General features: G+C 46.0%; 1 protein-coding gene across 2 annotated transcripts; it reads right to left on the reverse strand.

Annotated features, from left to right (window-relative positions):
- Positions 1-5400: 5400 nt before the first annotated feature.
- Positions 5401-16973, reverse strand: LOC141107367 (TLR adapter interacting with SLC15A4 on the lysosome-like). Of its 2 annotated transcripts, none has more exons than XM_073598052.1 (2): positions 16821-16973; positions 5401-7402 (listed from the first exon to the last, which is right to left on the reverse strand). In XM_073598052.1, the coding sequence occupies exon 2, from the start codon at positions 7376-7378 to the stop codon at positions 6608-6610; it is 771 nt and encodes a 256-aa protein (XP_073454153.1). In that variant the 5' UTR covers positions 7379-7402; positions 16821-16973; the 3' UTR covers positions 5401-6607. The 2 variants fall into 2 exon arrangements, with proteins under 2 accessions (XP_073454153.1, XP_073454154.1); XM_073598053.1 differs by lacking the exon at positions 16821-16973 and adding an exon at positions 11605-11668.
- Between the last annotated feature and the right edge of the window lie 224 nt (positions 16974-17197).

Consider the following 17197-nt stretch of genomic DNA (forward strand, 5'->3'; position numbering starts at 1 on the left):
GAGGGGCAGAAACACAACTACTGCAGGAAATCTCCCCATTGTGGGAGGGGCAGAGACACAAACTACTGCAGGAAAACTCCTCATTGTGGGAGGGGCAGAAACACAACTACTGCAGGAAATTTCCCCATTGTGGGAGGGGCAGAGACACAAACTACTGCAGGAGATCTCCCCATTGTGGGAGGGGCAGAAACACAACTACTGCAGGAAATCTCCCCATTGTGGGAGGTGCAGAGACACAAACTACTGCAGGAAATCTCCCCATTGTGGGAGGGGCAGAGACACATTACTGGGGAAAATCTCCTCATTGTGGGAGGGGCAGAGACACAAGCTACTGCAGGAAATCTCCTCATTGTGGGAGGGGCAGAGACACAAACCACTGCAGGAGATCTCCCCATTGTGGGAGGGGCAGAGACACAAACTACTGCAGGAGATCTCCTCATTGTGGGAGGGGCAGAGACACAAACTACTGCGGGAGATCTCCCCATTGTGGGAGGGGCAGAGACACAAACTACTGCAGGGAAATCTCCTCATTGTGGGAGGGGCAGAGACACAAACTACTGCGGGAAATCTCCCCATTGTGGGAGGGGCAGAGACACAAACTACTGTGGGAAATCTCCCCATTGTGGGAGGGGCAGAGACACAAACTACTGCGGGAAATCTCCTCATTGTGGGAGGGGCAGAGACACAAACTACTGCAGGAAATATCCCCATTGTGAGAGGAGCAGAGACACAAACTACTGCAGGAAATCTCCCCATTGTGGGAGGGGCAGAGACACAAACTACTGCAGGAAATCTCCTCATTGTGGGAGGGGCAGAGACACAAACTACTGCAGGAGATCTCCTCATTGTGGGAGGGGCAGAGACACAAACTACTGCAGGAAATCTCCCCATTGTGGGAGGGGCAGAGACACAAATTACTGCAGGAGATCTCCTCATTGTGGGAGGGGCAGAGACACAAACTACTGCAGGAGATCTCCTCATTGTGGGAGGGGCAGAGACACAAACTACTGCAGGAAATCTCCCCATTGTGGGAGGGGCAGAGACACAAACTACTGCAGGAAATCTCCTCATTGTGGGAGGGGCAGAGACACAAACTACTGCAGGAGATCTCCTCATTGTGGGAGGGGCAGAGACACAAACTACTGCAGGAAATCTCCCCATTGTGGGAGGGGCAGAGACACAAATTACTGCAGGAGATCTCCTCATTGTGGGAGGGGCAGAGACACAAACTACTGCAGGAGATCTCCTCATTGTGGGAGGGGCAGAGACACAAACTACTGCAGGAAATCTCCCCATTGTGGGAGGGGCAGAGACACAAACTACTGCAGGAAATCTCATCATTGTGGGAGGGGCAGAGACACAAACTACTGCAGGAAATCTCCCCATTGTGGGAGGGACAGAGACACAAACTGCTGCAGGAAATCTCCCCATTGTGGGAGGGGCAGAGACACATTACTGGGGGAAATCTCCTCATTGTGGGAGGGGCAGAGACACAAACTACTGAGGGAAATCAAACCATTGTGGGAGGGGCAGAGACACAAACTACTGCAGTAAATCTCATCATTGTGGGAGGGGCAGAGACAAAAACTACTGCAGGAAATCTCATCATTGTGGGAGGGGCAGAGACACAAACTACTGCAGTAAATATTATCATTGTGGGAGGGGCAGAGACAAAAACTACTGCAGGAAATCTCCCCATTGTGGGAGGAGCAGAGACACAAACTACAGGAGGGAAATCTCCCCATTGTGGGAGGGGCAGATACACAAACTACTGCAGGAAATCTCATCATTGTGGGAGGGGCAGAGACACAAACTACTGCCGAAAATCTCCTCATTGTGGGAGGGGCAGAGACACAAACTACTGCAGGAAATCTCCCCATTGTGGGAGGGGCAGAGACACAAACTACTGCAGGAAATCTCTCCATTGTGGGAGGGGCAGAGACACAAACTACTGCAGGAAATCTCCCCATTGTGGGAGGGGCAGAGACACAAACTACTGCGGGAAATCTCCCCATTGTGGGAGGAGTAGAGACACAAACTACAGAAGGGAAATCTCCCCATTGTGGTAGGGGCAGATACACAAACTACTGCAGGAAATCTCCCCATTGTGGGAGGGGCAGAGACACAAATTACTGCATGAAATCTTCCCATTGTGGGAGGGGCAGAGACACAAATTACTGCAAGAGATCTCCTCATTGTGGGAGGGGCAGAGACACAAACTACTGCAGGAAATCTCTCCATTGTGGGAGGGGCAGAGACACAAACTACTGCAGGAAATCTCTCCATTGTGGGAGGGGGAGAGACACAATCTACTGCGGGAAATTTCCCCATTGTGGGAGGGGCAGAGACACAAACTACTGCAGGAAATCTCTCCATTGTGGGAGGGGCAGAGACACAAACTACTGCAGTAAATCTCATTATTGTGGGAGGGGCAGAGACAAAAACTACTGCAGGAAATCTCACCATTGTGGGGGGTGCAGAGACACAAACTACTGAGGGAAATCTCCCCATTGTGGGAGGGGCAGAGACACAAACTACTGCAGGAAATTTTTCCATTGTGGGAGGGGCAGAGACACAAACTACTGCAGGAAATCTCCTCATTGTAGGAGGGGCAGAGACACAAACTACTGCCGGAATTCTCCCCATTGAGGCAGGGGCAGAGAGCAGCAGGTGAATTATTTCATCCATCTCCCTCTATAATTGAAATATTAATTCTAGGTTGCACTGACCCTTAAAGTAAAACGATGCCAGATTTGTATACCAGCAGCAGATTGCACATTGTGACTCCTGAGCAGATATCTCGATGGACATGGTGATGCCGTCATAGTTTAGCCACCATATCAGGTTTGATTTATTTTTTATAATTAGATTTCCCATCTACAGATTGTTTGTCCCGTAAATGTGAATGTCGCGTACGGATCACTGGAGAAGGCGGGACATTACCCTGGAAATGGCGATATGGTGGCGGTTAGCAGCGGCCATTACATCCGGTCATTTCCTGATATGTTTATGACTGCAGTGCGGTCACTGAGCATTGAATGAAGGACATTTATTACCCCACAGACCAGGAATGGAGGTCACCAGATAATATGACTGAAATTCCGAGAACAGACAACAGTGACAGCAATTAAAGGGGCACTCCAACCTGGAACTCCTGATAAACTGACAAATGTACTTTGTACAACGCTGCGGTATATGTCAGAGCTACAGTGGGGGGAATAACGATCGTCTCCCCTGCAGATTGTATACGTTTTGCCCACTTACATAGAAATGAAGGGTCTATAATTTTTATCATAGGTGTATTTTATATGATAGAGACAGAATATCAACCAAAAATCCAGAAAAAACACACAATACAAATGTTATAAATGGAGTAGCAGTTCAGTGAGTAAAATAAGTATTTGATCCCCTTAGTAGTTGGTGGAGAAACCCTTGTTGGAGATCACAGAGGTCAGACGTTTCTTGTAGTTGGTGATCAGGTTTGCTCACATCTCAGGAGGGATTTTGCTCCACTCTTCCTTACAGATCTTCTCTAAATCCACTCCTTTGTTGCCTTGGTGATATGTTTTGGGTCATTGTCATGCTGGAAGACCCATCCATGACCCATCTTCAGTGTTCTGGATGAGGGAAGAAGGTTCTCCTCCAAGATCTTACAATACATGGCCCCGTCCATTGGACCCTCAATGTGGCAAAGTTGGCCTGAACCTTTATCAGAGAAACAGCCCCAAAGCATCATGTTTCCACCTCCGTGTGTGACTGTAGGGATGATGTGTGACTGTAGGGATGGGGTGTGACTGTAGGGATGATGTGTGACTGTAGGGATGATGTGTGACTGTAGGGATGATGTGACTGTAGGGATGATGTTCTTAGGGTCATAGTCACCATTTTTCTTCCTCCAAACACGGTGAGTCGAGTTAATGCCAAAGAGCTGAATTTTGGTCTCCTCTGACCACAGAACTTTCTCCCCAATCCTTCTCTGAATCATTTAGATGTTGATTGGTAGACTTCAGACGTTCCTCTACATGTGTCTTCCTGAGGAGGGGGACCTTGCGGGGGCTGCAGGATTTCAATCCATGGTGGTGTATTGTGTTACCAATGGTTTGTTTGGTGACTGTGGTCCCAACTGCCTTGAGATCCTTCACAAGCTCCTCCCGTGTAGTTCTGGGCGGATCCCTCACTTTTCTCATGACCATCCTCACCCCATGAGGAGAAACTTCCATGGAGCTCCAGACCGAGGACGATTGATGGTTATTTTGTATTTCTTCCATTTGTGAATAATCACTCCAACAGTTGTCTCCTTCTCACCAAGCTTCTTGCTGATGGTCTTGTAGCCCATTCCAGCCTTGTGCAGGTCTACAATCTTCTCCCTGACGTCCTCTGACAGATCTTTGGTCTTCCCCATGATGGTGAGGATTGGATGGAAGAAAGAGATTCTGTGGACAGGTGTCTTTTATACACATAACGAGTTGTCGTTAGGAGAACCTTCTTACATTGACAGGACTAATCTGTGTACCACATGAGCCCCTACTGTAGTGTCTGTGTATACTCCATATATACCCCCCCATATATACTATATACACTCTCTATATACTCGATATATACCCCCCATATATACTATATACACTCTCTATATACACCATATATACCCCCATATATACTATATACACTCTCTATATACTCCATATATACTATATACACTCTCTATATACTCGATATATACCCCCCATATATACTATATACACTCTCTATATACTCCATATATACCCCCATATATACTATATACACTCTCTATATACTCCATATATACTATATACACTCTCTATATACTCCATATATACTATATACACTCTCTATATACTCCATATATATACCACATGAGCACCTCCTGTAGCCAGTCTGTGGGGGGAGAATTATTGTTGGTTGGTAGGGGGGCAAATACTTATTTTACTCACTGAACTGCAACTCCATTTATAACATTTGTATTGTGTGATTTTTCTGGATTTTTGGTTGATATTCTGTCTCTATCATATAAAATACACCTATGATAAAAATTATAGACCCTTCATTTCTATGTAAGGGGGCAAAACTTACACCATCTACAGGGGAGACAATCAGCATTTCCCCCCCACTGTATATATATATATATATTTATAATATATACTGTATATGTGACTCTCTGTGTATATATTATATATACTGTATATGTGACTCTCTGTGTATATATTATATATACTGTATATGTGACTCTCTGTGTATATATTATATATACTGTATATGTGACTCTCTGTGTATATATTATATATACTGTAAATGATGAAAGGAAAAGGAAAGTTGACTGACAGAAGGAGAAGTTGTGGGGGAAGGGATTGCGGTTGGAATAACAGAAGCACACAGATGTGGTAATTTCCTTTGGAATTTTATTACTCAGATTATTTCACAAAAAACACATCGTGGAGTCGCCAGGATCACCCCCAGATCCTCAGACAGATGTGGGGGGGTCATTGTCCCTTTATTAATATGTCCCATAAAGTGACATGCTCTACCCTTCATCCTATTGGACAAGCCCTGTCCTGGTTTCAGCTATATACAACCCCCTGCTGGCCCCTCCCACCAGCCGTGATCTGCCTGCATTGCACAGAGAAGCACAGAGACCCGGTGATGACATAAGAGACCCGGTGATGACATCACAGGGTATAAGATGAGGTATGTAGAAGCCCAGAGACCCAATGATGACATAAGAGACCTGGTGATGACATCACAGGGTATAAGATGAGGTATGTAATGAAAACGGAGGGGGACAAAGTATAAGCAGATTACATTATCATGTTGATGGGGAGGGGGACAAAGTATAAGCAGATTACATTATCATACTGATGGGGAGGGGGACAAAGTATAAGCAGATTACATTATCATACTGATGGGAAGGGGGACATAGTATAAGCAGATTACATTATCATACTGATGGGGAGGGGGACAAAGTATAAACAGATTACATTATCATACTGATGGGAAGGGGGACAAAGTATAAGCAGATTACATTATCATACTGATGGGGAGGGGGACAAAGTATAAACAGATTACATTATCATACTGATGGGAAGGGGGACAAAGTATAAGCAGATTACATTATCATACTAATGGAGAGGGGGACAAAGTAAAAGCAGATTACATTATCATACTAATGGGGAGGGGGACAAAGTATAAGCAGATTACATTATCATGCTGATGGGGAGGGGGACAAAGTATAAGCAGAATACATTATCATGCTGATGGGGAGGGGGACAAAGTATAAGCAGATTACAGCTTGAATTAATAATAGCTATTGACAGACACACATTATAAACACCATTTTACAGCAGAGGATAAGGAAATGGTCATTCAGTTGATTGATCAGCTTTAGATGATGTTTGCTGTGGTTGAGCGGCGCCCCCTAGTGTCCAGGTCTTTATGTCCTCATCTATGAGTATGTGCAGCTGCTTGAGGAGGTGCCGAGTTCATCCTAAGGGGAAAGGTTTTTGAATCGTCCATTTAGTTCTGACCTCCAGTCACCATGCCAGCAGAGCCTTCGGGTTCCTTACGTCTTGTTGTGTGGCGAGCGGATACTTTTTTAGGGGCGGAGCTTCTTGGACAAAGTGCTAGATGATCTCCTCTTATTGTCCTGGCTGGAGATGTGGAGGATGGGGGTAATAAACTCAGAGCTGCCCCCGCTGGTGGCACTGCATAGGTACTGCAGTATGGCCTCTCTGGCCTTGGCCTGGTCCATGTTCTGCTCCTGCGACACCATCAGACTCATCTGGTTGAGGTTGACCATCAGGACGTATGGCCAGCCGGGGTTGGTGGACCCGTTGGTCCCCAGCGTCTCCTCATAGCATTGTTTGTAGAGCTCCTGCATCTTCTTCTCCAGGAAGCCATTGAGGGCGGAGTTGGAGAAGGCAGCAGATGGTAAGGCATGGTTGTCCTCACTGCGTAGATCACTTCCTTCTGGAGGTCCTTCCAGGAGGTGGGTGGGAGGACTGCTGCTGTCAATGTCCACGGAGAGCAGCACTGGGCCATCCTCACACTCCAGGACACAGCCGGAGTCCTTCTTCTTCAGCATGTGGTCTCCTCCAATGTGGAGGTCCGGGTAATTCTTGTAGAGGCTGGCGTAGTTGCTGGACCACGAGGTGTACAAGTCTGGACTACCGCTAGAGGCCAGCACGTCTCCGCCACAGGCTCCACCCCCAAGGGGTGTCACCTTGCAGGAACGGCGTTCCTCTGCGCTGTGCACATTGTTATTGGGACAATTCAGGCAATTCTTCTGGTGTGTTTCCTTCGGCCCAGAGATTCCATCCATCACCTTCTCATAAAGGATAGTGCTGAGGAACGCCTCCGACAACATCCTGATGGCTTAGAGTTCTTTCACCTGAAGAAGAAGAACAATTTATTAATCTACTGAGATAGAGAGTCCACCATACACCACACCAGGCACACTAAACAAGCAGAGGGCTGAAGATAAGGGAATATTAAGTAGGGATCAGCTGAATACATTCCAGGTACATAGACAAGGTGTGTAGAGTCTTAGGCCTTCGGGGGGGCAATATAGCGGGAGGTGAGCGTGGACCAGAGAGAGAGAGAGAGGAGGATCGGCAGAGCTGGGGGTACAACTGAGCAGGGGATCTGCTGAATGAGTATACTAATGAGCTGGGGATCAGCAGAGCTGGGGGTTTCACTGAGTTTGGATCAGCAGAGCTGGGGGTACTACTGAGTGTGGATCAGCAGAGCTGGGGGTTACTACTGAGTGTGGATCAGCAGAGCTGGGGGTACTACTGAGTGTGGATCAGCAGAGCTGGGGGTTACTACTGAGTGTGGATCAGCAGAGCTGGGGGTACTACTGAGTGTGGATCAGCAGAGCTGGGGATTATTACTGAGTGTGGATCAGGAGAGTTGGAGGTCTTACTGAGTGTGGATCAGCAGAGCTGTGGGCTACTACTGAGTGTGGATCAGCAGAGCTAGGGGTCTTACTGAGTGTGGATCAGCAGAGCTAGGGGTCTTACTGAGTGTGGATCAGCAGAGCTAGGGGTCTTACTGAGTGTGGATCAGCAGAGCTAGGGGTCTTACTGAGTGTGGATCAGCAGAGCTAGGGGTCTTACTGAGTGTGGATCAGCAGAGCTGGGGGTTATTACTGAGCAGGGGATCTGCTGAACAAGGGTACCAATGAGATGGAGTATTACTGGGCCCCCATGAAACAAATATAAAATCAACACACACGAGGCATTTGCCAATTTTTAACCACTTACCAACCGGCCCATAGCCGAATGACGGCTGCAGGGCGGTTGGATAACTCTGGGTGGACGTACTATGACGTCCTCCCAGAATTCCCCTCTCGCGCGCCCCCTGGACCCGGCGCATCACGGATCCCGGTAAATGGCCGCTGATCGCAGCCGTTTACCATGTGATCGCGCCGTCAAATGTCAGCGCGATCACATGTAAACAGATGACGCCGGTTCCTCTCCTCCCCTCCTGTGTACCGATCGGTACACTGTGAGCGGAGAGGGGGATGGATGGATGTCTGCAGCGCTGTGGGCTGTATGTGTAGTGCCCACAGCGCTGCACAGAGACATCCATCCATCCATCCATCCATGCTCAGCCATCCCTCACTACTATGCAATGCTGTGCAATACTCTGCAATACCCCCACAATACTCTGCAATACCCCCACAATACTCTGCAATACCCCATAATACTCTGCAATACCCCCACAATACTCTGCAATGCCCCCACATTACTCTGCAATACCCCCACAATACTCTGCAATGCCCCATAATACTCTGCAATACCCCACAATACTCTGCAATGCCCCCACATTACTCTGCAATACCCCCACAATACTCTGCAATACCCCCACAATACTCTGCAATACCCCACAATACTCTGCAATACCCCCACAATACTCTGCAATACCCCACAATACTCTGCAATACCCCGCCATACTCTGCCATACTCCGCCATACTCCGCCATACCCCGCCATACTCCGCCATACCCCGCCATACTCCGCCATACTCCGCCATACTCCGCCATACCCCGCCATACTCCGCCATACTCCGCCATACCCCGCCATACTCCGCCATACTCCGCCATACTCCGCCATACACCGCCATACTCCGCCATACCCCGCCATACTCTGCCATACTCCGCCATACTCCGCCATACCCCGCCATACTCCGCCATACCCCGCCATACCCCGCCATACTCCGCCATACTCCGCCATACTCTGCCATACCCCGCCATACCCCGCCATACTCCGCCATACCCCGCCATACTCCGCCATACTCTGCCATACTCCGCCATACCCCGCCATACCCCGCCATACCCCGCCATACTCCGCCATACCCCGCCATACTCCGCCATACCCCGCCATACCCCGCCATACTCCGCCATACTCCGCCATACTCTGCCATACCCCGCCATACCCCGCCATACTCCGCCATACCCCGCCATACTCCGCCATACCCCGCCATACTCCGCCATGCTGAGCCATGCTCAGCTGTACTCGGCCTCTGTATGTGGCCAGGCTGTGGAAGTCTCACACATGGGGTATCGCCGTACTCAGGAGGAGAATCTATTTCGGGGTGTCATTTTTGGTATGTACATGCTATGTGTTAGAAACATTGTATAAATGGACAACTTTGTGTTAAAAAAAAAAAAAGCGTTTTAACCACTTCCCGCCCGCCGGCCATCATACAACATCCTTGACTTTGTGCGGGGATATCTGAATGATGGGTGCAGCTACAGGCATCATTCAGATATCAGCTTTTTCAGCCAGCGATTCCCTACACCATAAGAACGATCATAGCAGCTGTTCCACTGCTTGATCGTTCTTACGGGAGGCGAGAGGGGATGTCCCCCCCTCCCGCGCTTCTACCGACTCACCGCTACGATCGAAGCCAGGATCGTTTTTTTTTTTTTTATTTCAGGCTTCCCAGCCTAGAGGTGAGATGTGAGGTCTTATTGACCCCATATCTCACTGTAAAGAGGACCTGTCATGCCATATTCCTATTACAACGATGTTTATATTCCTTGTAATAGGAATAAAAGTGGTCAAAATTTATTTTTTTTGGAAAAAAGCATCAAACTAAAATAAATAAAGTAAAATGAACAATAAAAAAAAAAAATAAAAATTTTAAAGCGCCCCTGTCCCTGTGTGCTCGCATGCAGAAGCGAATGCATACGTAAGTCCCGCCCACATATGAAAACGGTGTTCAAACCACACATGTGAGGTATCACTGCGATCGGTAGAGCGAGAGCAATAATTTTGGCCCTAGACCTCCTCTGTAACTCAAAACATGTAACCAGTAAAAAATTTTAAAGCATCGCCTATGGGGATTTTTGAGTAGCAAAGTTTGGCGCCATTCCACAAGCGCGTGCAATTTTGAAAGGTGACATGTTGGGTATCTATTTACTCGGCGTAACTTCATCTTTCACATTATGCAAAAACATTATGCTAACTTTACTGTTTTGGTTTTTGTAAAGCACAAAACAGTTTTTTTTCCCAAAAAAACGCGTTAAAAAAATTGCTGCGCAAATACCGTGCAAGATAAAAAGTTGCAACGACCGCCATTGTATTCTCTAGGGTCTTTGCTAAAAAAAATATATAATGTTTTGGGGTTCTATGTAATTTTCTAGCTAATAAATGATGATTTTTACATGTAGGAAACAAATGTCAGAATTGGCCTGGGTGCTCCAGAACGCCTGAAGGTGCTCCGTGCATGTTGGGCCTCTGTATGTGGCCACGCTGTGTAAAAATCTCACACATGTGGTATCGCCATACTCGGGAGTAATAGCAGAATGTGTTTTGGGGTGTAATTTGTGGTATGCATATGCTGTGTGTGAGAAATAACCTGCTAATATGACAATTTTGTGGGAAAAAAAAAAAGTAAAAAAAAAACCTTGATTTTGCAAAGAATTGTGGGAAAAAATGACAACTTCAAAAAACTCACCATGCATCTTTCTAAATACCTTGGAATGTCTTCTTTCCAAAAAGGGGTCATTTGGGGGGTATTTGTACTTTTCTGGAATGTTAGGGTCTCAAGAAATGAGATAGGCCGTCAGTACTTCAGGTGTGATCAATTTTCAGATATTCGCACCATAGCTTTTGGACTCTATAACTTTCACAAAGACCAAATAATATCCACAGATTTGGGTTAATTTTACCAAAGATATGTAGCGGTATAAATTTTGGCCAAAATATATGAAGAAAAATTACTAATTTGCAAAATATTATAACAGAAATGAAGAAAAATTTATTTTTTTACAGATTTTTCGGTCTTTTTTCTTTTACGGCGCAAAAAATAAAGAACCCAGCGGTGATTAAATACCACCAAAAGAAAGCTCCATTTGTGTGAAAAAAAGGACAAAAATTTCATATAGGTACAGTGTTGCATGACTGAGTAATTGTCATTCAAAATGTGAGAGCACCAAAAGCTGAAAATTGGTCTGGTTAGGAAGGGGGTTTAAGTGCCCTGTGGTCAAGTGGTTAATAAAGCTTAAAAAAAGCATAAAAAACACAGCAGAAAATCATATAAAAGGGAGGTACTTTGATGTGTTTTAGAGTAAACGAGCACTTACAGTTTTCTTTCTTCAGAAAGGACCTGGGATGAATCTAGAGGATATAATCTGGGATGAATATAGAGTATACAATGTGGGATGAATCTAGAGGATACAATCTGGGATGAATATAGAGTATACAATGTGGGATGAATCTAGAGGATACAATCTGGGATGAATCTAGAGTATACAATGTGGGATGAATCTGGAGGATACAATCTGGGATGAATCTAGAGTATACAATGTGGGATGAATCTGGAGGATACAATCTGGGATGAATCTGGAGGAAACAATCTGGGATGAATCTAGAGGATACAATCTGGGATGAATCTAGAGGATACAATCTGGGATGAATCTAGAGTATACAATGTGGGATGAATCTGGAGGATACAATCTGGGATGAATCTGGAGGATACAATCTGGGATGAATCTAGAGGATACAATCTGGGATGAATCTAGAGTATACAATGTGGGATGAATCTGGAGGATACAATCTGGGATGAATCTGGAGGATACAATCTGGGATGAATCTAGAGGATACAATCTGGGATGAATCTAGAGGATACAATCTGGGATGAATCTAGAGGATACAATCTGGGATGAATCTAGAGGATACAATCTGGGATGAATCTAGAGGATACAATCTGGGATGAATCTAGAGGATACAATCTGGGATGAATCTAGAGGATACAATCTGGGATGAATCTAGAGTATACAATGTGGGATGAATCTGGAGGATACAATCTGGGATAAATCTAGAGGATACAATCTGGGATGAATCTAGAGGATACAATCTGGGATGAATCTAGAGGATACAATCTGGGATGAATCTAGAGGATACAATGTGGGATGAATCTAGAGGATATAATCTGGGATGAATCTGGAGTATACAATGTGGGATGAATCTGGAGGATACAATCTGGGATGAATCTAGAGGATACAATGTGGGATGAATCTAGAGGATATAATCTGGGATGAATCTAGAGTATACAATGTGGGATGAATCTGGAGGATACAATCTGGGATGAATCTGGAGGATACAATCTGGGATGAATCTAGAGGATAGAATCTGGGATGAATCTGGAGAATACAATCTGGGATGAATATGGAGGATACAATCTGGGATGAATCTGGAGGATACAATCTGGGATGAATCTGGAGGATACAATCTGGGATAAATCTAGAGGATACAATCTGGGATGAATCTAGAGGATACAATCTGGGATGAATCTAGAGGATACAATCTGGGATGAATCTAGAGGATACAATCTGGGATGAATCTAGAGTATACAATGTGGGATGAATATGGAGGATACAATCTGGGATGAATCTAGAGGATAGAATCTGGGATGAATCTGGAGGATACAATCTGGGATGAATCTAGAGGATACACTCTGGGATGAATCTAGAGGATACAATCTGGGATGAATCTAGAGGATACAATCTGGGATGAATCTAGAGGATACAATCTGGGATGAATCTAGAGGATACAATCTGGGATGAATCTAGAGGATACAATCTGGGATGAATCTAGAGGATACAATCTGGGATGAATCTAGAGGATACAATCTGGGATGAATCTAGAGGATACAATCTGGGATGAATCTAGAGTAGCCATTCTCAACCAGGGTTCAGTGGAGCCCTGGGGTTCCTCCAGAGGTTGCTAGGGGTTCCTTGAGCTGTGGCTGATGAACCACCTATTTCATGATGTCTACAGAGTTCCAGGTTCAGCACCACTTAGCAAAGCCAGCAGTATGACACCAAATATCCTTTTAGCTGTCTTTAAGGGGGACATTCTTCCTATTGACCACCATTAGAAGGAGCATTGTTCCTATTGAGCCCTGATGATTTGATTTTAGGAAGGGTTCCTCGAGACATGAAAATTATTTTTGGGCTTCCTCTAGGGTTAAAAGGTTGAGAAAGCCTGAGGATAAAATCTGGAAGTTCATTTGGGCTTTAAATACAGAATATTTCGATTGCCGAGTTCTGGATGAACTAATGGGGGGGAGATTTACTAACAGCTCTGCATGAACCAATCAGCTTCCAGGATCTGTTGTCAAAGTTTCACTGAACAAGTTGAAGTGAGAAGCTGATTGGCTCCCATGCAGAGCTGCACCAGATTTGGCACTCTCCAGTTTTAATAAATAAACCTCCCGTGGTGACACAGGATGAAATATTCTGGCAGAAGACCCCCAACAAGGCATGATGACATCATCGGCACCCCGTTATGTCATCTCACTGCCGGCATTTCCTCCTCTCACTATGTCTGACCTTTCACCCTTCGATCACTCTGTCCTGACATGGGGGTCACATGACATGAAGTAGTAAGTCTACCATTAGTGTTAGGGTTAAAATTTAGTGATAAGCTTTGCATTGGGATTAGGGGTGGCCTTAGGGCTAGTACTAGGCAGTGAGGTTAGTGTTAGGATTAGAGAGAGCGTTGGGGTTGGTGTTGGGATTCATTTTAAGCTTTGCCTTTTGGTTAGTAATAGGAGATTGCCAGCATCAGGGATGATATTAGTGTTAGCATTAGAGTTGGTATTAAGGTTAGTGTTAGGGTTATTTTAAGGGTTAGCATTTGGGTTGGTGTTTGAATTAGCACTTGGATTACTTTGCCTGATGGTTAGTATTGGGGATTTGCTGGGGGGCCAGTGCTATTATCATGGAGAACACTAGTGTTAGAATTAGTGTTACTGTTACCATTAGAGTCAGCACTAGGGTTGGTTTTAGGGTTAGCATTTGGGTTAGTGTTAGAATTAGTGTTAGAATTAGTGTTAGGGTTATTTGTAGGGTTAGCATTAGGGTTAGTGTTATTGTTGGCATTTGGGTTAGTGTTAGAATTAGTGTTAGAATTAGTGTTAGAATTAGAATCAGCCCTGGGGTTGGTTTTAGGGTTAGCATTTGGGTTAGTGTTAGGGCTAGTGTTAGAATTAGTGTTAGAATTAGTGTTAGAATTAGGGTTAGGGTTATTTGTAGGGTTAGCATTAGGGTTAGTGTTATTGTTGGCATTTGGGTTAGTGTTAGAATTAGTGTTAGAATTAGTGTTAGAATTAGTGTTAGTGTTACCATTAGAGTCAGCACTAGGGTTGGTTTTAGGGTTAGCATTTGGGTTAGTGTTAGAATTAGTGTTAGAATTAGTGTTAGGGTTATTTGTAGGGTTAGCATTAGGGTTAGTGTTATTGTTGGCATTTGGGTTAGTGTTAGAATTAGTGTTAGAATTAGTGTTAGAATTAGTGTTAGTGTTACCATTAGAGTCAGCACTAGGGTTGGTTTTAGGGTTAGCATTTGGGTTAGTGTTAGGGCTAGTGTTAGAATTAGTGTTAGAATTAGTGTTAGAATTAGTGTTAGGGTTATTTGTAGGGTTAGCATTAGGGTTAGTGTTATTGTTGGCATTAGGGCTAGTGTCACAATTAGTGTTAAGGTTTAGTGTTATGGTGAGTGTTAGAGAATTAGTGTTAGGGTTATTTGTAGGGTTAGGCTGACATTTGATGTGTGGATGGTCCTGACTCCGCAGATTTCTATAAAGACTAAATCAGACTTTTTTTACCCGACACAATCACTTCTGACTCCGCCCATGCCTATATGACTCCGCCCACTCCTAATCATTAGATAAATCCGATCTCTAGAAGCTGGAAGTGAGAGGTCCGCTTCCTCGGCCCGTCTGGAATCAGTCTCGGGATCTCTTTCATTAGAGTAGCTTGTAGTTTATTATAGTAATCCTTCAGTGTCATTGTTTTCCTGAGGATTCTGGGACATGCTGGGCCTTGTAGTGCTCCAGCAGTTGCTCCGGCTCTCCTGTCACTTCCTCATAGCCTTTTTGTCACTTTCCTTTTACAATCTCTTTTTATTGGGATACTTTCCCGGCAGTCACATGACAGACAGGATGACGACTCTTGGCTGGTGGGATATAATGGCGGTGTCAGGATACAGGCCGAGGTCAGCAACAGGCAGCCAGTGAGGTACAGGAACATAGGGCAGAGGCAGTGACAGGATACAGGCTGGGGTCAGCAACAGGCAGCTAGCAAGGTAAAGGAACATGGGGTTGATGCAGTGTCAAGATACAGGCCAAAGGTCATCAACAGGCAGGCAGTGTTGTACAGGAACATAGGGCAGAGGCGGTGTCAGGATACAGACCGAGGTCAGCAACAGGCGGGCAGTGACTTACAGGGGGATAGGGCAGAGGCAGTGTCAGGATACAGATTGAGGTCAGCAACAGGCGAGCAGTGACGTACAGGAACATAGGACAGAGGCAGTGTCAGAATACAGGCCGAGGGCAGCAACAGGCGGGCAGTGACTTACAGGAACATAGGGCAGAGGCAGCGACAGGATACAAGCTGGGGTCAGCAACAGGCAGCTAGCAATGTAAAGGAACATAGGGTTGATGCAGTGTCAAGATACAGGCCAAAGGTCATCAACAGGCAGGCAGTGTTGTACAGGAACATAGGGCAGAGGCGGTGTCAGGATACAGATTGAGGTCAGCAACAGGCGGGCAGTGACGTACAGGAACATAGGGCAGAGGCAGTGTAAGAATACAGGCCGAGGTCAGCAACAGGCGGGCAGTGACTTACAGGGGGATAGGGCAGAGGCAGTGTCAGGATACAGATTGAGGTCAGCAACAGGCGAGCAGTGACGTACAGGAACATAGGGCAGAGGCAGTGTCAGGATACAGGCTGAGGTCAGCAACAGTCGGGCAGTGACGTACAGGGACATAGGGCAGAGGCAGTGTCAGGATACAGGCTGAGGTCAGTCGGGCAGCGGAGTCCAAAACACAGGCTGGGGTCAGCAACAGGCAGACAAGGATCCAGAAGCCGGTCACAGGCAAGGCGGTTCATTCATTGGAAGGCGGGAGTATCAGGTTGGGTCGAAGGAAAAATCAGGAACAAGAAGACACCCTGTCCACTTCATATAGACCATTTTGTGGCAGTTCCGGTGCCGAGTGTGCATGAGCGTCTACGCACACACCCCTGAGCATGCACACCAACGCTCATACGTGTCTCGTACCGACTGAGATGTAATTCATTACAAAAAAATATAAAATCCTACAGAAACCAGGAGTGGTGGAACCCTCCAACAACAATCCTCCCCCTCCCCCCACCATACACACAGAGCTCCTGCACGGGGTATTGCAGTCTACCAGCACCAGCTGGGGGTAGTAGTGAGTTCACCATCACCTTCCCCAGACCACAGAAGTCTAGAATGTCTTATTCTCCATTAGAGGTCATTAGAAGGATTCTTACCACCATCAGCCACCCCTCATAGCGGAGGACAATCCCGATGGTAGAGTGTCAGGACCTCCATGGTGTGCTGGCTGTGACTTCCCTCTGACGGCTCGTCGGTGGTTTTTCTTGTTTCATCTTTGAGCTGTGATAAGAAAAGAGAAGTATTGAGGCAATTTCCTCTTTCGCAGAATGAAGGCAACGTGTAATCTGTAACTTCACACAACTGACAACTTACCAAATATAGGAGCCCACCGCGCCGCGAGGAAGAACCCCGAGCTAAGGAGGCCAGAACAAGTACCCCAACCATAGGAGTGCTGCGCCACATAATACATCACCCACCCATAGGAGTTCAGCAACTAGCAACCCATCCATGGGAGGGCAGCACCTAGGAACCC

This window comes from Aquarana catesbeiana, linkage group LG09 (genome assembly GCF_042186555.1).
Source record: "Aquarana catesbeiana isolate 2022-GZ linkage group LG09, ASM4218655v1, whole genome shotgun sequence".
Taxonomy (NCBI): Eukaryota; Metazoa; Chordata; class Amphibia; order Anura; family Ranidae; genus Aquarana; species Aquarana catesbeiana.

Excerpts from the sequence above, each read along its gene's own strand:
- LOC141107367 (XM_073598052.1), bottom strand. The coding sequence starts at position 7,378 with ATGTTGTCGGAGGCGTTCCTCAGCACTATCCTTTATGAGAAGGTGATG.